General features: G+C 37.9%; 1 protein-coding gene across 3 annotated transcripts in view; it reads right to left on the reverse strand.

Annotated features, from left to right (window-relative positions):
• Positions 1 to 15,241, reverse strand: part of LOC103938123 — a 23,072-nt gene extending 7,831 nt beyond the window's left edge. For 2 of the 3 annotated variants that reach the window (XR_007253263.1, XM_009348125.3), the window contains exons 1-4: positions 14,888 to 15,241; positions 3,573 to 3,685; positions 1,585 to 2,163; positions 9 to 1,208 (exon numbers count right to left, since the gene is read on the reverse strand). Coding sequence is in view for 2 of the 3 variants with exons in the window: in XM_009348125.3 (XP_009346400.3) it covers positions 9 to 1,208; positions 1,585 to 2,163; positions 3,573 to 3,668 (1,875 nt within the window). In the remaining variant the exon portion in view is untranslated. Of the gene's footprint in view, positions 1 to 8; positions 1,209 to 1,584; positions 2,164 to 3,572; positions 3,689 to 14,887 lie in introns of all 3 variants that reach the window. The other variant, XM_048570670.1, reaches the window with a different exon arrangement.
• Between the last annotated feature and the right edge of the window lie 9,276 nt (positions 15,242 to 24,517).

The following is a 24,517-nucleotide window of genomic DNA, read 5'->3' on the forward strand; positions in this document are numbered from 1 at the left end:
CAACGTACATTGCTTTTCACCATAGCTGGTAACTGACACTTATCACCAACAAGAACGGCATGCTTCACACCTGGAAGTTGCAGGGGTATCGTTGACTCACACTCTTTCAGTTGTGCAGCCTCGTCGATAACAACAATGGTCAGTGGCTCCAATTTCACTCTATGCAGCTTAAACGAACTAGATGCAGTGCAAAATACTAAGGAAGCTCTTTGAAAACAAAACTCCATTATAGATTTTTTGTTCCAAACATCTGGGAGGTAAAGTCTTCTAATCGATTTCTGAAGGGCATGTAAAACTGAAAGGCACTCTCTTCTCTTCATGTACAGATGAAATGTGTTGTTGTCTACTGGCTCGAGCACATCTTCAACTTCTGAATGAGAGAAAAGCTCTTCCAGTGCTTCAGAATCAACATTACCTTGCAATAGTATTCCAAAGGAATCAACTAACCCTGAAAGCGAAATCATGTCATGGAAATTACGTGCCGAAATGTAATCTTGGCTTATATGGGTACAGAAGGTAGAAATACAACATTTTAAGGGTAATGCAGTAGACACAAATCTCTCTCTGAAAAATTCAAGAAATGATTTGCACTGGCCCTTGCTAACTTCGGTCTCACTTCCATATCCTTTCTCTATCATTTCACCATCACCATTTTGTTTTTTCACTTCGGCGAACTCATTTTTCAAGAAAATATGATAATGTGAAATGCAATCCTCAAGAAGCCTAATCATGGAAGATGAGCAACTACTCCAACCTGTCACCGGCCTCAGGCACTCGAAAAGACTTTTGACACGGTGATCCAAATATATATCTTCAATATCAGAACCAACTTTGAGTCCCTCTTTATTCCCAAATAAAAGAATTTTTCCCAGAGGACAAAACCAAGCATTGGACTCTGCTTTAGTCACCATCTCTACAAGATGGGAAGCTACTTCAGTTACTGCAACATTTGTTGGGGCGCAAGCAAGAGTCCTACAATTCATCCTTAACAGGGTCAACAGCAGAGTAGCGGTGGATTTAGTTTTCCCTGTCCCAGGTGGACCCCATATAAGTTGCAAAGTAGACTTGGAATCACAAAACAACATTTCAAGACAGGCCAAAACTGCCCCAGTTTGTGACTCATTCAATCCAGAAGATGAACTCTCAACTAACAACTTATCCCGAAAGTCAGCATCCATTTCATATGAGGGAGGATAGTTTTTCTGAGCCTGTTGCCAAGCATAAGATATTTAATCAAATCCAACAATAAATGACAGTGTTGAAATATAGTAACACAAATTATTCGATCAAACTGAATGGAATAGTAGATGGGAGAACGAGAGAGACCGTAGAATCCAGAGTACACAATTGGACCAGTACACATATGCACATGACAGAAACTTTGATCGAAAGATAAAAATGAAAGAAAAATCATCATGCTTGCATCAAAATTATTAGTGTACTATACACAGCGTAAAGTTACGTCGCTGAGTATTTTGTGTAGTGTGTAGAGTGCAGTACATTACCTCTTGCATCATTTATTGTTCACATACCATGAATAGATCCCATTTCAGTGAATGCAATGCACAGAACTTAAGGTCTTACCACAGAATCAGTGCACAGAACATCCTTGATAATCTTCAGATTTCTGAACATGTGCAATGCTTCCCATATTCTGCGATTAGTGGTCAAATTCACAAGGAAAACAACAAATAGTGATGGCGGAGTGCTCATGTTATCCTTGACCTCAATCCTTTTTGATGCCTTGACTTTAAACTCTTTTATTTCAGCCTCTATTTTCTCATCATTAATATCATCTTCTATTTTATTTTCCGTGATCTTAGTGACTGATACAAAAGTCCACGACCTCCCTGCCCTTCGTAAATCAGAATCAGTTTCGGGTTTCGCATCTGCTAAGACAAAAAGATCCCCAGGCAAAGTTTTGTATGGTTCCCTTCCACGTTCTCTTTGCCTGTTTTGCCACTTATCAACCATGATACTATATGTCCTTGTATCATCCAAATTGGACTCGGATTCTTCAAAAACAACTACTTTAGCAAATGGTGCTCTGTCAATAGTTTCCATACTCGACTGCACCTGTGCACGAGTTTCCTCTAATAAAGGAAATGAATAGGACCCAAAATAACGCCCAACTGAATCAAATGATTGAGGAATCTTCTCCACCTAGAAAAGTAGAAGTTCAGAATAAGTTTGTTGATAAATCTACAGATGATGACATTGCATGAGGAAACCATAGAAGCTCAAATATATTGCATTCACAGTCGTTGGAAGCGAGTGCTTTAGCCACCGCATAAATATTTACTTAACCAACTCCAGTGGTTGAGTACCACTAGCTTAAGACTGCATATTACAAGTAAACTTATATGGTAATAGAGGCTGAAGATATTACACACACACACACACACACAAAGTAAATGGGGGAAGTGAAAACCGAATGCGCGGTGTAGGGTGAACACTCTTAACTAATTGGGCTACAAAACACTTGTATAGATGCGGAAGAATTAGAAAACAAAAACGGGCTTTCCCTGTCTGAGTCAAGGCCAGTAAAGAAAAAACTACTACCTTGAAAATAAAAAACCTTACTCATTGAATTATTTCTCAAGGTTGTATAAAGTTTTAATTTTTTGGGTCTTAACATCTTAAGACAAAAGCTGCAGTAGCAATCTCATCAAAATTTGAAGAAAAACAAGATAAATCTAAAAAAATGAAATTTAATACTAAAAGTGGAAGTAAAAACGTGGTTTATGTACAGATCCCCACCTAGAAAATGGGGGAAGTGGAAGAAAAAACCTGGTTTATGTACACACACACACACACACACACACAAAGATAATGGGGGAAGTGAAAACCGAACGCGCGGTGTAGGGTGAACGCTCTTAACTAATTGGACTACAAAACACTTGTATAGATGCGGAAGAATTAGAAAACAAAAACGGGTTTTCCCTGTCTGAGTCAAGGCCAGTAAAGAAAAAACTACTACCTTGAAAATAAAAAACCTTACTCATTGAATTATTTCTCAAGGTTGTATAAAGTTTTAATTTTTTGGGTCTTAACATCTTAAGACAAAAGCTGCAGTAGCAATCTCATCAAAATTTGAAGAAAAACAAGATAAATCTAAAAAAATGAAATTTAATACCAAAAGTGGAAGAAAAAACCTGGTTTATGTACAGATCCCCACCTAGAAAATGGGGGAAGTGGAAGAAAAAACCTGGTTTATGTACACACACACACACACACACACACAAAGATAATGGGGAAGTGAAAACCGAACGCGCGGTGTAGGGTGAACGCTCTTAACTAATTGGGCTACAAAACACTTGTATAGATGCGGAAGAATTAGAAAACAAAAATGGGCTTTCCCTGTCTGAGTCAAGGCCAGTAAAGAAAAAACTACTACCTTGAAAATCAAAAACCTTACTCATTGAATTATTTCTCAAGGTTGTATAAAGTTTTAATTTTTTGGGTCTTAACATCTTAAGACAAAAGCTGCAGTAGCAATCTCATCAAAATTTGAAGAAAAACAAGATAAATCTAAAAAAATGAAATTTAATACTAAAAGTGGAAGAAAAAACCTGGTTTATGTACAGATTCTCATTGAAAATGTCTTCAAGTGACCAAGAAAACACAGTATCCATGAAACAGTCGGAAGCAGACATTGTCTCACTCATTCATTCACTTCCAAAACCTACTTCAATGGAGAGAAAAGTTGATATGATCAGTTTCAGAAAAACAGAAAAAAAGGAAGTAAGACTATCCATACATTACAAGAAAGAGATGGAAATTATAGGGTAAACACAAAAGTAATCCCTTTTAACGGTAAAAAAAGGGAGATTCGTATTCACTGTTCATAGCTTAGCTTACAGGGGAAGTTCTTTTGAAGATTCAGTGACCATATTGACCTTCAAAGGTTCAACCTTCACATGGCTAATTAAAAAAAAAAATGCAAAAGTATTCCCTTTTCTCATGTAACGGTCGGAAGTAGACTTCCATACATTACATTTTCATTTTAGCTTTTTAGACACTTCTGTTTAATTTTGGCTCTTGTTTTTATTTTATTTTATGGCAAAAAACAAAGAGGAGCATGCAAGAGGCTTAGTATGTGAAAATCATTCAAGATACATGTGTAAAAATGCTCTAGCATTTTCTTTTTGGTACAAGTGATGCCACCGCATCCTACTAAACTCGGGAAAGGTAGGTGAAGTCCACTGATTTTACCTGAGATTCTTGGTCCCGCAAGACACGGAAACTTGATCCGATTAGAATCATACAAGTTTCCTATATTCTTCGAGGTTCCTACAATTTAGGGATTGGCATGCATCACAAGTAATCACACTCCTAAGAAGAAACAATATTTAGTCCTAGATATCCTCTTGGATTCTTTCGGTTTAATACGGATGCACTATCCTAAAATGTTTCTCTCTCAACTACTCCGCAAACCCAAGTCCCTATCTTTGGACTTGGAAACCTGAATACAATAATTCAGGATGGACAATCCATAATGATGACCCTCGCTCTGACCCCAGCATTAATTACTGATTTGAACCGCACAGGAACGACATGATGGCGGGACTGTTAGTCATACCACTCAGGTGGGATCCGAGTTTAGCGCAATCTCGATCCTTTAGACACTGTAAGAGGCTCTTGTGTAAAGCCTAGGCATCTCAACTTCGACAATTCGGAGTCATCTAAAGACCAAAAGCGGTGTGGACTGCTGAATCGTAATAACCTTAGGAATGCTCCGATAGATGTTCAGAATCAACTCCCCAACAGAGTTCTCACCAGGGTCGTTGCCTCGGGAAAATTTTACTTATACTCAAATCCAGACCACCACATCATGCATTATCAGAACGCTATGACCCTGTACAGCAACAACGATGCATGCATGTGCAAGATGTTCCCATCCACTATGGAGGGGCTTGCCATAAGGTGGTTCTTGGAATTGCTATCCCTCTTAATCGACAATTTCGAAACTCTCGTCAACACCTTCACGAATACATTCTTCGTATATCATAATGTTCGTAAGCACCATGAGGCTGTATTCCGCATGAAGCCTTAATGCAAGAACGAGATTCTCATGAATTACCTAAAGCGATTCTACGCGAAGTTGGTGGATGTTGAGAAACCAGATGACAAGCTTGCTATGATGGCTTTCAAGCAAGGCCTTTACATTCATTCACCTCTGTCCCAAAAGCTAAACAAGAAAAAATATGATTATATCACTCTAGCAGGATGCTTTGACATGGTCAATGACATTACTATGTGGGATGACAGCTATAAGAAGCAGGAGAATCTGGGCAACAATAGAAAAGAAAGGAAGGCTACATGCAAAATGCCAAGGATGGTTGCTTCCATCAATAAACCGCTTATGATATATTCCAATATCTTGATGTTCTCAGATCAAAACTTAGAAGATGTGCGCTCCCCTCATGATGATGCTTTGGTGATAAAATTTAGATTTGAATGCAATGGTCAGCCGAGTACTAATAGATAACGGATTTGAGTTAACATCTTCTTCAAAGAAGCAGTATAGAAGATTAGGATTATGGATAACATCAATTGGAGTAAGACTACTTTACATACCTTTGAGGGTACTCCAGTCCAATCAATCAAAATGGTTAAACTAGCAGTTCATGGGAAACCTAACAATTTGCTGGCAGTCATCCATGTCTTGGATTGCCAAACTCCCGCATAACACCATCCTAGGCGAAATTGGCTACATAGGATGATGGCAATCCCATCATCGTATCATCAGCTGCTCTAATATATTGCACCTAATGGAATAAAAGAAATCAAAATTGATCATGTCATAGCCTACTCCTGCATTGTGGAAAGCATAAAAAGGAGAACGGAGCTCCATTGCTTTGAAGGAGAAGACTGCAAAGCAACCACAACCTAGGGTTTAAGAAACGAGCTACAAGGAATTGGACATTGACCTTAACCCCTAGGACAACAGGAATTATGCTATGTTCTAATCTCGTTGAGTGGTCCAGAATCCCTTATCGTGTTAGTTTTGCTGAGTGGTCCAGAATCGTGTTTATATGGGGTTTCGTTGAGTGGTCTGGATACCCTGCTTCTTCTAGATGCCATTGAGTGGTTCGGAATTGTGTTATGTTCAGATTCCGTTGAGTGGTCTAGAATTCCTTCTCTTGTCGGTTCAGTTGAGTGGTTCGGAATCGTATCTTGTTGGGTTTCAGTTCAGTGGTTTGGATACCCTACTTCCTTTCCATTATGGAGTCTAGAATTGTGTTCTATTTGAATTCCATTGAGTGGTCCAGAATCTTTTCCCTTGCCGATTTCGTTGAGTGGTCTGGAACCATGTCCCTTTGGGGTTCCGTTGAGTGGTCTGGATACCCTACTTCGTCTCAATTTCGTTGAGTGGTCCAGAATCATGTTTTGTTCGGGTTCCATTGAGTGGTCTAGAATCCCTTCTCGTGTCGGTTCCGTTGATTGTGGTCCGAAACCGTGTCCTGTTGGGGTTCCGTTAAGTGGTCCGGATACCCTGATTCCTTTCGATTCCATTGAGTGGTATGGAATTATGTTTTTTTTTTGGATTCCATTGAGTGGTTTGGAATCCGTTCTAGTGTCGGTTTTGTTAAGTGGTCTGAAATCGTGTTTTGCTAGGGTTCCGTTAAGTGGTCTAATACCCTGTTTCGTCTGGATTCAGTTAAATGGTCTGAATCCCTTTTGCTATTTGTTTCTATTGAGTTGGTCTAGAATTAAGTCCTGAGAAATCTTTACGGCTCCTTTGAGTCGGTCTAGAATGTAAAATCATAAAAGTTGTAGGCTTCGACCAAACTGTGTCGCTTTAGCCCTAGTTTTCAAAATGTTTATAAACAAAAGATTGAGAATCGTTGTGAACTAATTTAGAAAGGACGATGGACGTCTGAATGATTACTTTGGGATTTCTAGCTAGTTTATTTATAATTTTTAAAGTACGGTTTTATAAATGATTTTGATTCGATTGGTTGATCAATGTGGTTAAAGATTAATGTTGTGCATTGTTGGTTCATGGAAATTTTATGTTGTTGATCGATTATATTGTGAACTACGAATGACTTGATCCTATCTTAGGGTACGTAGTCAGTCTAACACAAAGGTTAGATACAACCATGATATAAGAGAAAAGTTACTTCAATGTTCAACTATTGACTATGTTTTGACCATGCCTTAAAGGCGACCCATGATACAGGAACAAGTACATGTTAATGTCACGTGTTGATCTTGGACATTTCTTGGGATTGAGGCATAACATCCTATCACCAAGAGATGGAATATCGCCAAGCTCCGGTGGTATTACTAAGAACCTCTAACGAACAACACGTGATTTGATTATTGTTTGACATGAGTTGATATGTAGGCCATCCATCATGGATTCAACAGCAAAGAATTTCAATGACGTCCGTCTACGCGTAGATATGGAGAAGTACCTCCAAAGCTTGCTTAAGTCAAGGTACATACATTGTGTCATATTTTCATAGCACTGCACCTGTAATTTGATTCTCCAAGTCCAAAGATATATAGGCAATCCAACACAGATTCAATCACACCCTTCATTAAACCCCCATTCTTTTATAATTAGAATATAGTTTGATGGTCGCATGACTTTTGTTTGTTTTTATCTTTTTGCTATACAGGGAATACCCTAACATCCCACATATCACACCACTTTGAAAACTATGCAAGAGTTCAAGCCTAAAAACTTCAAAGTGTTATTGTTAAAGGAGTCTCCTATAGGTCATTATGTTGTGTTCCAGTTAGCAGACAGGGAGGCTCGAGCCGTATTTAGTGTGGTTATGTTAGGTGGACTACTGAAATTAGGACATGACTTTTTTGCCCGATAAACTTTAGTGCATTATCCGACTTCCAAAAATTTTATGCAACCTAAGGGTTGGGGGCTACATAGTCAACCCTAAGCTTTGGCCATTCGAGGGAATAGTCAGAAGGGCGATCCAAAAATCACCCAAGTAGTGGCCTTAAACTCCACCCTCATAGTTCGATTACTTCTATCCCAGACCAGCATACTAAATTAAGTACATTTTGCAGCGATCCCGTGCCTAAAGTAGGTCTGAATGAGGCATCCAGACTAGGAAATTATTAAGATGGACTATTATTCTAATGGAGATCTAACTCACAAAGTAGCTTAGCAAAGTCATATAAGTGTAATCAGATTCGGAAATGCTTAGGTCCAATGCATACAAGGGTTATACAAGGGTCTAACAGAAGGATTCTTGAGATGTTGCTCATCCCACGTACAAGTGACTAAATTCCTAACAAACCGGTTTAAGGTTCACTAGGAATGGACATGCAATTTCAACTAGTAAGGAAATCCCTCCTTGGTTACCCATTTCACTTATTAAAATCCTTAGACCTGGAATGGGGCAGGGTGAAAGAATAAACAAAACCAAAGTCATGCTCAACTTCTCATGCAACACTTAGTTTAATCTTCTGAAAATGTTAACAATCATTACTACTTACCCTACAAGGCAATTGAAACATGTCGGACTGACATTAATATCTGAAGGACATTTCGGACAAAGATAGTCACTTTTTCATCTTAATTCGATCAATGCATGAAGGCAAGTTTCAGAGCAAGTTTCAGATAGGCACTTTTTCATCTTAATTCGATCACTTTTTCATCTGAATTTTTTAATGTTGTTGTCGCACTTCAAGTCCATCGATGGCGTGTTTCGCACCCTCACTCTGGAGATCTTACCTTCCTAATCTTCATCGACAATTAGCACATCCTTGCTCCAATCTTTGTCATGCTTCTGGAAATTGGTAATGTATGTGTCCAACATATAACTAGGCCTGGATTGGAAGAAATAATGAACACTAGAGCTCTTCGGCATGGTTACAAGACATAGAATTCTTGAATTCTGAACTACGTCCCATACAATTTATCCAGAAGCTCATAGCTGGTGATGATCAGGTGAAACGTCAACGTAAGATTGCATAAGGAAAGGTTGTAGAAAATCAGCACTTCTTTTGTCAAGTCTGAAATGAGGAATTTCAGACCCAAATCTATGTACTGGGGGTGGATCCTGGTATAAGGAAGAATTCGACAGAAGGGAGAAGACGTTTTCACTGGCTTCATATTGGATTTTGCAATTGTTCACCAGATTCTATCAAACCTTGAAAAGTGAATCACATTCCTCCTTATTGTGAATTATGATCATCAGAGGTTTGAAGTAGGAGTTATAGATGGTTGTCGGTGCAGGTTAAACACTGGAAGATGCCATTTCTTTGACAGAAAGATAGAGAGGAAAGTTAGACAAGTTGAAGTTTGGGAGGAGTTTAGAAATTTTCAAAATAGTCAGAGGGTTTTTTGCATTTAAGGGTGAATTATAAGCATGAAGAAAATGAAGTAAAAAATCTGAGTTATTGACAGGATTTTTTGAAATCATCTCACCCTTGAATCTGGATCGTCTCGCCTCAAAACCTATGCATTCGAAGACCAAAATCAATCAGTAACATAAAAGCATCTCCTCGTTTTTCGTATACACGCAAAGTGACATCTCTCATCATTGTTATCTCTATGGCACAACTTTAGAGATCACATGCCTGAGACCGGAATGTCTCTACTACCTCACAACGTTAGCAAGACTAGATTGCCATGTGTCAAAGAATACTAAATGGTATGTACTCCGATTTACGCCGAAAGGCGCAGTCTTTGGATAAAGATCCATTCACAAGCAGAACGTCTTTTCAGATAGGGCATTTGTGGGACAATGAATTTTCTAGGGCCAGAATAAGACAAATGAAAATATGCATACCTCAAAATTTTGGTCATAGACTCGACAACTCCAATTGGATTAAGTTGCTTAAACGAACTAGGGTTGCCACCACATCTTGCTGAACTCCGAAAAGGGAGATGAAGTCTACCAACTTCGCAAAGATCAACTATTCTGGACTTCACTAAGATCGACTATTCTTGTTTCGTAAGACATAGAAAGTTGATCCGATTGGGGATCAGACAGGTTTCCTATATTCTTGGAGATTCTTGCGATTTATGGATTGGTGTGTGCCGCAAGTAATCACACTCCTAAAAAGAAACAATATTTAGTCTTAGATATCCTCTTGGATTCTCATAGTTTAATACGAAATCATTATTTTATAAGGTTTCTATCTCAACTAGTATAAATACCCTTATCTATGGCACATCTCTGGTAAATGCAATCTACGCATGCATACTCTATATTTTCTCGTCCACTATTTAAGTCTTCATATTGCTTTCTGATTTGACAGTCGAAGAGCTTTTGGCAGGTACCACACCGGTACCATGAGTTAATCACAATTGTTTGCTTTCTTGTAGGTGGTTGGACTTACATACCTCTTCGTCCGCGACGGTGCATGATTTTGGTTCAACATCTGCAATGTGACAACGACAATAGGCCCAATGCATTTGATTTTTCCTTTCCACACATTTTTTTATTGGTGTTTAATCACGAGAAGAGCTTAGATAATACGTGTATATTGTCACTGCGACATCCTGTATCAACGTCATAATGTTATGTAGACAAAAACTTATTATTGTCTTTGAATTTGGCATGAGATGTTATAATGATAGTATTACTCGTGTAATATAAATTGCTCTCCTAATAACATTTCAATAAGCTCTCCTAATAACATTTCAATAAGCACAATATATTTAATTTTTTTGGTCTGACACATCGATATTCTTCAAACAGATACACATACTTCGCAATCTTTTGCTCCAAAACACATGCCCAGCCAGTCCCTAACTCAGAAACTTTAATTATTTAATTGAAACTGGATGAAGCAAAGTTGATTGTCCGTCATGTTTACTTGTTATGAAAAGGAACGGGAATATGAAGAAGAACAAAGCTTGTCTGCTTAAAAATAAGCAAGAGCTCCTCTTACCCAATAACAACTTGTCACATCCCGGCCCGGGGCGGATCACTTCCCGGGCCCGCTCCACCACCGTAGCACGATATTGTCCGTTTTGGGCTTACCATTCCCTCACGGTTTTGTTTTTGGGAACTCACGAGCAACTTCCCAGTGGGTCACCCATCATGGGATTGCTCTAGCCCCCTTCTCACTTAACTTCGGAGTTCCTACGGAACCCGAAGCCAGTGAGCTCCCAAAAGGCCTCGTGCTAGGTAAGGATGGGAATATACATATAAGGATCACTCCCCTGGGCGATGTGGGATGTCACAATCCACCCCCCTTAGGGGTCTGACGTCCTCGTTGGCACATTTCCGGCCAGGGATTGGCTCTGATACCAATTTGTCACATCCCGGCCCGGGTGGGACCACTTCCCGGGCCCGCTCCACCACCGTAGCACGATATTGTCCGCTTTGGGCTTACCATTCCCTCACGGTTTTGTTTTTGGGAATTCACGAGTAACTTCCCAGTGGGTCACCCATCATGGGATTGCTCTAGCCCCCTTCTCGCTTAACTTCGGAGTTCCTATGGAACCCGAAGCCAGTGAGCTCCCAAAAGGCCTCGTGCTAGGTAGAGATGGGAATATACATTTAAGGATCACTCCCCTGGGCGATGTGGGATGTCACACAACTTGTATGAATAAACTATCCTCCCATGATAATATCATAACTCCGTAGTTGTTAATAAACACGCGAATTAGAATCATACACATTATTTTTAAATTTTTTATTGTTAATAATCTTAATGGTTCACAATTTTCCTTGATTTTGATCAATGTTGTTTGCCTAATTATAATCCTTTACTTATTTTTCAAAGAGTAGATGGCTTCACTGCAAAGCTTGGCTGCAGCCTCTGCCCCAATCTTAGCCTTGATGGCTTCCTTTGTCTTGTTGAAATTTTGCATTTGATCATCAAACGACATTCTCTGAAGATGTCGCGAAGAAAAATAACAAAATAAATTAAGATTATAATGTATTTACTGTTGTACCCTATGTCATATCTTGAAAATTTAATCTCAACAATTTTTTGTTAAAGTCTGATCAAATGATCAAATCGGATTTTAGATTTGGGGACTGAGAGTTTGACAAGATGATTAATGAAATGAGAAATGGATTTATCTGTTAAATGGGTTAACAAAATAGAGTAAAGAGGAAACATTACATACAAACATTATTATTGCTTCCATGTATCAAATGCATTGTTGTATTTAAGCTCACCCGTTCATCCCTTATGAATATTTAACAGGTGAATCTTGAAAAGGTAGTCGACTGTCACGGGAAGTGTAGAGAAAGTTTTGCAATGTAAATTAAGAGATGTTTATTTTCTTGTTACTTTTTTTTATTCGTGCAACTGGCACGAGGTTTAATTTTTCGTTGACCTCGAATTCGAGGCGTGATAATAATACAGGTTATATAGCATCATGCAACATGATGCTTATTTTAAATTGTCTTTTTTTTTTTTTTTTTTTTGGCAAACGATGAATTTTTTAGATTAGGGAGTCAACATGATTGGTGTCAGGGCAATACTCATCCCTATCATTGTGGTAAATGACCACTTACAATACATATTTTAAATTGTCAATAACAACTCTTTTTCTATATTATACGTTTGCATATAAAATCTCAAGGTCGCCGCAATCATGTGTTGTCAATGCGTTGCAACCAATAAAGTCTAGATTTAGTCTCGTTGTACCCAAATTTTTTTTTTTTTATTTATTTATCCAATGGAGAATCTTTCAATCAAAATAAGAGAACAAAGAAACCCCTCCAAAATTTACTTTAAGAAAAACAATTTTTGACCAAAAAAAAAAAAAGAATAAATCAATGACAGATGACAACCATATTTGACGAAATCATAGGTGGATAACTTTAGGCAAATGCAGTGTTCTAAAAGTCCTCACCTAGCGTCGCTTAGGCCTTGCCTAGGCGTTAAACGGCTGGCCACCACCACGATTAATTTCTAGGCATATAAAAGAAATAAAAAGGGCGCCTAGATCTGCCTAGACACTCGTCTAAACCGCCAAAGTCGCAATTCTCACTTAGACAAAAAATAGATAAATTATATTTGGCATTTTATATTGGGTAAATTACATTTTCATACCTCAGGTTTGGGGCCTATTTCAATTCCTTACAACATCTTCAAAACATTTCACTTTCATGCCTTAAGTACTACTTTATTTCAAAATAATACCTCTGTTACATTTTCCATCCATTGATCCGTTAAGTGCTGATGTGGCTGCCACATATATGCCATGTGGCTGCCAAATGTCTGCCACATGGCAAAAAAAAAAATTTAATTTAAAAAAAAAGTTAGAAAACTAGATCCCATCACCCCTAGAAACCCCCCCCCCCCCCCCCCCCCCCCCCCCCATACGTAAACCTTCAACCGAAAAAAAGAAAAAAATAGAAAACCCAGATCCTGCACACCCTCCTTCCCAGATCCCGTCAAACACCCCCTTGGGTGTCGGAGCCTCATCATCTTTCATCCGTCGTCTCACCCTTCCAACCTGAGCCCAACCTACAACCCAAAAAGAAGAAAAAGAAAAAAAACCCAGCGCACCCACCCTCCACACCCACCCTTGCACGCACCCTCTTCCCTCCTCTGCACACCCCACTCCTTAAATCCACACTCATTAGGGAAGACTGGATCTGGGTTGTATGGAAATGGGCAGTTTTTTTTTTCTTTTCTTTTCTGGGTTTTTTGTTTTTTTTTTTTCTGGGTTGCTGGTAGTGGGTGCGGAGGAGGAGGTGGAGGGTGGGTGCACAGTGGGTTTGGGGAAGACAGGAGGGGGAGGAAGATGAAAGATGGGTTTTTTTTTTTTCCCCTCTCCTCTTCTTCTTATGGGTTGCAAGTTGGGTTTTTTTTTGGGGGGGGGGGGGGGGGGGAGGGATGGGGGTTGAGGGTTTAGCTTTTGTTTTTGGTTTTTTTTTTTTTTTTTTTAGAAGATTTAGGTTTTTTTTAAAAAAAAATTAAAAAATTATTTTTTTTGGGCCACGTGGCAGACATTTGGCAGCCACGTCAGCATTTAACGGATCAAATAGTACTTAAGGTATGAAAGTAAAATGTTTTGAAAATGTTGTAAGGAATTGAAATAGGCCCCAAACCTGAGGTATGAAAATGTAATTTACCCTTTTATATTTTTCAATAAATTGTAAAATACTTGTTTGATACTTAGATGAACACTTATTATACATTTGTCCTCATGTTTTCAATATGTTCCAGCAATTTATAATTATGTTATTTTATTTTGTAATTTATGTATCCTGATACAATTATGTATTTATTTTAAGTGTAAGTAGACATTTATATATATGTTATATAATAAATTTAACTAAAATTAAGCAAAAAATATGCCTAAGCCCCACCTAGAAACCTAGGTGCTAGGCCATGCCGCCGCCCAACTAGCCTTTAATGCTTTTTAAAACCTTGGGGCATCTTACATGATGGCCTAAACCAATGTGACATAGAGTACTGATATTAGAGAAAGGTTATATTACATTGTAATTCCAATTAAATAAGTATTGATGGTCATGACATACTACTTAGCGTCATTCGCGATTTGTGAGAATTAGAGTTTGTCTTAATTCACTAATCTATTGAGAATAAAAAAATTATCGTCCATTTCCTTGCTAATTAAAATATGATGGATTATACACCCATTTGAGAAATAGATTGAAGAAAAGAAATTAACAAGGATTGTTACAACCCGTCTCTAATTTTCTATGTTAAGTAGTTCCTATTCAGTCACTGATTTCGACGAATCTTTATATCAAAATCGAAGCCCTCGTCGAGCCCACGACGTTTATCACCTCGATACCCCCCCCCGAAACAACCAAACAAGGAAGAAGTTCATAGCTTTGTTCACAGGGAGACTCATCAGTGTTCATTCACAAGAGGTTCGTAGCTTTGTTCGCATAAACAACTAAAAAAGACCTATAAAGAGCAGAAGGAAATAAAAACTAGGAAAAATCAAAAGACGTACCTTCTACATTCTCTCTCCAGATTCCTTTGCCTACAAAATGCCAGAGCACAATCGGTCTGTAAATGAAGCTGAACAAAGTATGTATGCTTTTTGTTTTCCCTTTTCAAGTAAAACCGATCAACAGGAAGTTGAAATTGGCAGAAAATGAAATCAAGAGACAAGAAAACAACGAAATTGATAGAACGAAATGTTTTTGTTTTATTTTCTGGTTTTCAGTTCCAAGTTTTTCTCTTTTAGAAGTAAATCAAAGTAGATTAATAAAGAAAAAGAAGGTTCTGTGATGAAGAAACTAAACAATACAGGCAGGTGTAATTTGAAATGGAGTAAATAATGAAAATGGAAGAACTTTCTTAGCAGAAGATTATGAGACGAATGCATGAGAGAGACAACGTAGTACGACAGAGAATCCCAACGTAGTATGTGATTGGAAAAGACGAAAGTGGGGACTAATTCGGGTATTCGATTCCTTGGGCAATTGTGAAAAAGATTAATGTGAGGACTTAATCTGGCATTCGATTCCTCAACGGAATTGTCAAAAAAGATAATGTGAGAAATTATTCTGGCATTCGATTCCTTTATGGAATTGTAAAAAAGACTACTGTGAGGACTTGTTCTGGCATTTGGTTCGACGGAATTAATTGTACTGGCTGTATTAGCTAGGTAAGAAAATGGCTGTATTAGTTGACGTCATTAGTTAGCACTTTGGCGTGGGAATCTACACCAACAAATTAACAATATTTTTTATATTATAACATTAATAGGGTGAATGTTCTGCATGAAGAAAACCTCGCATTAAGACTATAGAGGTGCCAAAACTAAATTTTGTGACACCGAGTACAATATTTAGCTTCCTAAATAGTTCCTTTTTCCCAATTCTGTGGTACTAAGATTTAATCTTTTGTTGCTCCTCGAGTTCCATTTGCTTCAAAACGAATTTCAACTTTTGTCTTCTTATAGATCCCCGCCATGTCCTCATCGCTATGTTGAACTAATAGTTCAACCTAGGAAACACATTGGGCAACATTTGGACCTTGTATCTATTGTGAACTAAACCAAAAAAAAACAATCAAGCAATAAACAAATCACAAAACAATTTCAGAATTCCTTTAATATAGGAGTACCTCTAACAACGGAAGCTTTATTGATTACCAATGAATACAAGAGAACTCACAAACACACAATGTTCTCTCATATACAAACTAATGCCTCTCAAACTTTTCTCCCATAAACCCTATCCTACAGCCATCTATTTATACTAATAGATGTCGTGGGTTTTACATAAAGTCCCTAGAATATAGTCCTATATTAAAACTAAATCCCAACCAAACTAGGAAAAATACATACTAATATCTTGCGTCGAAGATATCCAATCCTTCTTTGATTCCTATTTTAGTTTAGGCATGTTGATTTAATGCCAAATCTAACAATCTCCGCCTTGGCATGAAATCTATACGAGGCATCCAACAACAGGTTCCATTGCTCCACCATATCGTAAGATCAAACTGGCTTCAAATGCACCAAATCCAAGTAGTACTCAAACTTGATTGCATTAATCATCTTTGTCAACATGTCAGCTGGATTATCTTTTGTAGCAACCTTCTTGAGATGAATCTCACCTTCAACTACTACTTCTCTCACAAAATGGTATCGTACATCAATGTTCTTAGTCCTAGCATGATGTACCTGATATCTGGCCAACAAATGGCACTTTGCCTGTCATAATATACATCCAACTTGTGTTGTTCCACACCTAAGTCTCCTAACAACTGATGTGTAACTTATGTTGACACACAAATTAAACCCTATTTGTGACAATTGTAGTAATGAAGTAAGTAGGGATCGTTCTAACCGGGGATTAACTAAGGGTGCTAATCTAATTTGAATTGACTCAAAAACACAAAAACTAAAATTTAATTTGGTCGAATTTGAAAGTGTTTATGACTCCAAATGCTTAAAAACACAAAATAAAACAAATACGAATGACTACGACTCAACAAAATATGGGGGGATTGTGGTTGGATGAATTTAAACTAAATGGGCAGATTGTAAAGAAAATAGATTCTAAGACAAAATTTGGATGAATCAATGGATGATGGGATAGCTAAGGGGTTCTTCTCCACACATGAAATATATGCAATGTAAATCAATTTCCAATTATCAATCCAATAAGTTATGAACCTCGACACTCCAAGTTAATTAGGTCCGCTTAAATTAACCTTCAGATTTCCCTAGAATCATTGAATTGGATGAATATGCATCGCAAACAAATTATTCCTAACAAATTCTCTATATGAACAGCATGATAAAGATATAAGTTAGAATCATTACGTTCTTTGGAAATCATAAGCATCGACAAGGCATTTGTAACTATGAAAAGCATGATACGCTTGCCAGGAATCTACTTAACATGATCGTGACTAGTAACCTTCACTACTTGTGAATATAAATTCATAACGATTAGGTGAAACAAACTTATATCCTAGCATCAAATTCAAGCATGCAAATTAAGCGTGCACTCTCAATCAACATACAAGAATAAGTTCTAAATCAAACGGTTAAGCAAATTGTATTCAAAACTTATGCAACAATAACTGGAAGTAATCAACTTATTTCACATATATAATCATGGTTTCGAATCACCCCCTGGCTAACTAGGGGGTTTAGCCTCTCATGTTCACAGAAAGAGAAATACAATTGAATTTAAACATAAAGCACAAAGGATTGATTACACCTAGAACGCCCAACGAATCCACTTGAATTTCGGCGCGTCCAAGCTCATCTTTCCTCTTCTCCTTGCTGCGGCAGAGATGTTGTGTGGGTTTATTTGGGTGATTTTTCTGACTTTGGGATGGATTTAGGGAAGTGTGGTGGTGCGGCAAGGTGGTAGGAAGGTGTATGGAGGTGTGGAAGATGGCTGGAGTGGAGGGGATGGTTGCGGCAAGGCTGGGAATTGGCTGGAGTTTGATGGGAAAAGGCACGGCTGGAAGAATCTGGGATATGGTGGCTGCGGCAGTTTTTTAGAGAATGGAGATGTGTTGGTGGCTGCGAATTGTGTAGAGAATGGGTGCGGCTTAGGGAGGAAAATGGGAGAGAGTGGCTGGAGTTTGCGGCTGTGATGGAGAAAAGGTGAATGGGAGTTTGCGGCTCAAGGAGGAATAAGTAAATGGCCCTTTTTTTGCGGCTGATTTGGAATGGTTTATTAGGGTACGGTTTTAAGAATGAAAATGGGCTGAAAAGTGATGGCATGCACGGCTAAAAAATGGAAATATGTGAATGTTGAAGTCAATGAAAAATAGTGCGGCTGCATGGGGAATAGAAAATGATATCGTCGCTGATTAAAATTGGAATGAATGGGATATATGGTGCTGCGGCAATGAATGATTTTTTTATGTTTATTAGGGTGAATAATTAGAGTGGTGGGTGATGGTGGCGGCTTGGGTTTAGGGTTAGGGCTTTTGTACATAAAATTGGACCAAAGTGCCCCCCTTGCACGGCAAGGGAAGGGAATTAGGGTTAAGGCACGGCAAGGTTGTGTAATTGGGCTCGGGCCTTGGTTTTGTGTCCTAAAATGCATACAAGGCCGTCAAAGTGGCTAGAAAATACGGACGTTTAAGTTTAGGAAAGGTTACCAAAACGGGAAACTTAGGGTTAACTTTCCTATATCAAATAGGAAACCTTGTTTGAGTAGGATTCCTCGTTTTGGTAAGAATTCATCGTTGGAGTAGGAATTCGTCGTTTCTTCAAGTCTTCAACTCATTCATTCCTCTTTCGCTCCAAAAGACTCCAATTTGCATCTTCTTGCACACTTTGGCCTTATAATATGAAAATACACAAAAGTAGCCTTAAACACTAAAATAGCTAAGTAAACACAACATAAATGCACGAGAACAAGCTAATTAAGTCGCATGAATATGCTCCTATCAACAACCCCATAGTCCATATTGCTTCTTTGATAGCTTCAGCAATCGCCATGTATTCTGCTTCTGTGGTTGATAGTGCCATCGTTGGTTATAGTATTGATCTCCAACATTAGGACCCTTTGCCATAGTAAACAAGTACCCTGTCGTTGATATCCTCTTGTCAAAATCACCAGAAAAATATGAGTCCACATATCCAACTGAGAACTTATCAATTCCTTGATCACTTCTTTCAAAACAAATACCTTTGTCCGTCATTCCCCTTAAATACCTTAGTATCCACTTAGTAGCATTCTAATGCTTTCTTCCAAGATTATGCATGAACTACTAACAATTCTAGCTGCGTGTGTAATAGCAGGATGAGTACAAACCATCACATACATTAATCCTCTAATCAAATTAGCATATGGAAACCTTCCATCTTCATCTTTCCTTCATCAATTTTGGGACATTGTTAATTGCTCAACTTGAAGTGAGCACCAAGGGAGTTTCCACTGGCTTAGTGTTTTTTGTTACTCCAAACCTTTGTTACGACTTCGAAAGATACTACTTCAGAGACAAACACACCAAACCTTTCTATTTATCCCTTGTGATCTCCATTCCCAATATTTTCTTGGCTTCATTGAGATCCTTCATTTCGAACTCCCTTATCATTTGTTCCTTCAACTTTTCTATCTCTAGAATATTGCTTGAGGCTATGAGCATGTCATCCACATAGATTGACAAGTACACAAACAAACCATCTTTCAACTTCTTATGATAAACACAGTGATCATAGTGACTTCTTGTATAGTCTTGATACTTCATAAACTTGTCAAATCTTTAATGCCACTGCCTGGGTGACTGCTTTAAACCATACAGAGATTTTTCTGAGCTTACAAACCAATCTTTGTTTTACCTTTCTCATTGTCCATTGCATCATGCTATCTACTATCTTCTTCACTATTTGCTATTTCTTCAAAATTAGTGGGAATTTCAGCCTTAATTACTGGTAGTGCATATACCATGCATGCCGTGCAATCCTTGTATCTCGCAAGTAAGGATATTTCTCTTTTTCGTTTCCTTTTGGCTATGCAAGCACCTTCTATCTTTAAATTCTTTTGTTTCTTCTTCATGATCACTTTCTTCATGTTCAAGTTAATCACCTTGTCTTTCTTCTTCCACAACTTCCTCACTTGGTTGTGAATTCACGATTACTTGTTCCCCAAGCTCTACTATCTAAACATCTTCCCTCATCGAATGTCACATCTCTGCTCACTATAATCTTGTTCAACTCGGAACATCAACCTCGGAAGCCTTTCACACCACCATTGACTCTCATAAAGATAGATTTCTTGGCTCGTGGATCCAATTTGTTTTCCTTCACGTGAAAGTAAGCATTGCATCTAAATGCTCGTAGCTTATCGTTGTCCTTAGCTAGTTCTCCGGACCACACTTCAATGGGTGTTTTTCCTCCAATGCTGTTAATGGTAAATGATTAAGTACATGACATGCATAGCTTAAAGCTTATGCCCAAAACTTTTGGCAGCTTAGCTTGAGATAGCATGCAATTAATTTTCTCTAGCAAGGTCCCATTTAGTATTTCTAGAATCCCATTCTGTTGTGGGGTATGTCTAGCACTGAAATGTTGAGTGATCTCTTCCTTTTTACACACCTTAAAGAAAGGATCAGAGGTATATTCCCCTTCATGGTCACTTCTTAATGTCTTAATTTCCTTTCCAGTCTTGTTCTCCACTATTTTCTTCCATTCTAGGAAGATGTCAAGAACCTCATCCTTTCGTTTCATCATATATATATATATATATATATATATATATATATATATCCATGATCTGTGAGAGTAGTCATCAATGAAAGATACAAACCATCTATTTCCACCTTAAGAAGCATTCTTTGTAGGCCCCCAAACATCATAGTGAACATAGTCTAAAATTCATTTCGTTTGATTAACTGTTGAGCCAAATTTCACCTTTGTTTGTTTGCCAAGAACACAATGCTCGTAAAACTTTACCTTTCCAGTTTTTGCTCCTTTAAAGCACCATTGCTTGATCAATCCTTGCAATGCTTTTTCTCTTACATTTCCCAACCTCATGTGCCATAATACAGACAAGTCACCTTTATCACTTTGCACTTCATCAACTACCATATCCTCTCCATTCTCCAAAGGTTTTCCTTGTCGTAGCATATAAAGCAAGGCATCTTGAGGCCCTTTCATTATGACAAGTGCTCCTTTAACAGCTTTGAGCATGTTATTATCAAGTAAAACTTGTAGCCTTGAAAACTCGTTTTCCTCATGTATAGCCGGCCTTCTTTTCACATTGGGTTTGTGACATTTAAGTTAAGTTGTCCCACAATCTTAGCTTAATGGGCCTAATGGACCGACACCCATTGGGATGTGAAACCCGAAACTAATTTAAAGCTCAACTTGACCTTTTTCATTTGATTAACTTAGTAATTAATCTCAACCATATTCTATTAAACAGTTTAATTGTAATAAGGGTTTATATCACAAATAGTCCCCAAAATTGACCCATCCCATCAAGATGGTCCTTCAAATTGAAAATCGATCAATATAGTCCCTGAAAATGGATGTCACAAATCAATGTGGTCCTTCCATTAGAAATTTGCCAAAAAATTTTGTTATATGATGATGTGGAACATAACTGGGTGGTCCCACAAATTAAATTAAATATTGTTATAAGAATTTAAAAAAGTTAAATAATAAAAAAACATATTTTTTATATACTTAAATCTGAGTGCCATGCGCTGCACATATTCCATGTGCCAATAATACGGATTGCAAATCTGAGTGCCCTTGTTTACATACAGGACATGATGAGCCTGGGTGGCTAGCCTTAGATGCCTAAGCGATGTAGGCAAATTTGAATAAAGTTGTTACAGATCATATAAATAAGTGTCTCTATCATCCAAAATAAGATCATATTTTATGTAGCAATATATCTATTTCATTCTAATATTAGAAACTTGTTGGATCTCAGTGGCACTCTTAGGTTCATTCATCATAGCCATCTACCTCAACCATCATCATTGATCACAGTTCACAGATACATAATATAATCTTTTTGTGGGCAACTTGAAAACTCACTCAACTTGTAAACCAACATCTATAATTCAAATTATTCAATGATTCAATCACGAAAAGTCAAAAACAAGACCTACAACATTAACCTCGTAAGCAAGTGGGTGATTTCTGTACTAGAAATAAAGAATTGAAATGATTCAATCACTAGTTTTAGATGCAATGTGAAAGTTGTAGATGCGAGTCTGGCAGTGTAGCAATTCAATCACCCTGATTTATGTACTCGAAATTAAAGAATTCAAATAATTCAAGTTACCTAATGCCAATGTCAGTTGCAGATGCAAGTCTGGTGGTGTAGCGACTATGAAGGTTGCAAATGCCTGCTATTCTTGCTTTAGAAGTAATAATCTTGATACAACAAATTTCAAAAGTAACATGCAGACTGCTTTTGAAAGTTGCTTCAAAAAAAAAAAAAAAAAAAAAAGGGAGCAGAGCCAAGATCAGAAATCAATATCCATACCTGTTTACTTGAGGTAGTAAATTTCGAGGACGAAATTTTCTTAAGGGGGTAGATTGTAATACCCCGTCTTTATATATATATATATATATATATATATATATATATATCGAGCATTTTTTTTTCAGTATCTCACATTTTGTCTTTAGTGGCCTTAATTTGTGAGCCACTAGGACCCACAATGAAATTTAGTCCCCTTGTTTTTCCCCCTTTATCCCGTGACACCCCCTTCCCTTTTCTTTTATGTCAACTTCCTTTGTAAACACTGTCACTTCTCTCTACACTCTTCCTCTCGGCCCTCTCTGGAACAACCCTCCCCGAGGGCTTTCCACACAAACAAACAACACAACAATGACAACAAAAACCCACCATCAACCCTGTGAATTCAGAATTGAAAGAGAACCCTCCAAACTCTTCCAAACTTGCTGCACAGTGTTCACTACTGTTCACCGAGTTTTTTTACGAGTTCACACCTTTTTCGGCGAATGTAATCCTCAAAATTTGTCCAAAACTTGTAGATCATGTCTTGGTGTGTGTTTGGAAGTAGTTTTGAGAAGTTTTGGTGATGTTTGGACGTAGGAAACTCATGGGGAAAACTTCTCCAATTTTCTGATGACGACAGCCACTTTCGAGTCATTTTTTGGCCAAACCACAACGAATTGATCGTTGACAGTCAACTTTGACTTTTGGTTGACTTTTTTCAGGTTCCGGCCGGAACCCCTTCTAGACTAATTTTGACATCTTGATTCTAAATCCGTGCTCCATTTTCCCAAATTCAATCGTTTTAGTAGAGTTTTACTAATTGGTCATTTTATATGCTTAGGTGCGTTTGTTAGTGGCAAAACCATCCTCTCTAGTTCGAACGACTCTTCCGTGATGGAGTATCTGTGAGTGGACTCCTTCTAAAATGCATGATTTTATTACTAGAAATTCATACATGAAAAGCATAATTTTATGACAACGTTTTATGAAACGTTTATTGAGTTATCAGATTTACGCTTTATGAAAAATCATGCTTTATCGAATTTACATCCTTTGAAATATTTATGAATATATATACTTATGAACATGGTTTATGATGATGTTTTGAGCTAGAACGCTCATATGGATTTATGATATGATGTTTGAGCTATTGAGCTCTGATGGTATATATTTTGGAAAGATTATGTTCATGATTTTTTGTACTTACTTAGTGGATACTCATACAATTTGCCTTTGGGCGGGCGATGTAGTGCCTTCGTGAGGATGATATATGTGCCTTCGGGTGGAAGATATATATGCCTTCGGGTGGGTGATGTAGTGCCTTTGGGTGATTATGAAATCACTACTAAGCACATTGTATGTGATGTATGTTTTACGAAGGTTTTATGGCATGGTAGGGTTTTCGGAAAACCTACTACCTTTATGCTATATGAGTTTTCTAAAAACTGGGGGTTAGTACGTTTGAAGAGTAGTTGACTTTAGTATTATTTATATCAAACTTGGCCTACTCATGTTTTGTTTTGCGCCTTCTTAAAGACTTAGAAATGAGGCGTGCGATCGATCCCGGGGTCGAGGCATTCCCGTATCAGTATTTTGGAGTCATCTTGGTGCACGACCTCTTTATTTGTAATCATAATTAGTAGTATGCTCTAAACATGTCATGCATTATCACTTTTAAATTGTTGGCAGTTGAATATTCTCCTTTGGTCCAGTAACCCGTACCTTATTACTATTATTTTGTTAAGGTTTGTATTTGGATATTATATTACGTGGTTACGCACAAAAATTATATGCATGTCTCACATGTTCTCGGCATATGCATTCTTTAAATGGCTTGCATCATCCTAGGGTGTTGGCCAACACGTGGCCATCCCGTTGTCCTTTGGACACTAGGATCGGGGCATGTCAGATTAGTATTAGAGCTAAGTTAATTCAAAGCATACTTAGGATCTTCTTAAACTGTAGTAATGTGTCGGCCTTGATATCATTTGGATGTCACGGCTTCCATATTTGGTGCCTTTTGGCGCAGATGTGCATACCTTATTCTGTCTGAATTGTCACATCCTATTGGAAGTACAAAAATCCGCGTCGGGATTGTGCCTCATCGATGACGAAATGGAATGATAGACGACTTTCAACAACGGACAGATACTTTGCAACATGCATTCCCTAGG

The sequence above is a fragment of a genome, unplaced genomic scaffold (assembly GCF_019419815.1).
Source record: "Pyrus x bretschneideri cultivar Hongxiangsu unplaced genomic scaffold, Pyrus_bretschneideri_v1 Contig54, whole genome shotgun sequence".
Taxonomy (NCBI): domain Eukaryota; kingdom Viridiplantae; phylum Streptophyta; class Magnoliopsida; order Rosales; family Rosaceae; genus Pyrus; species Pyrus x bretschneideri.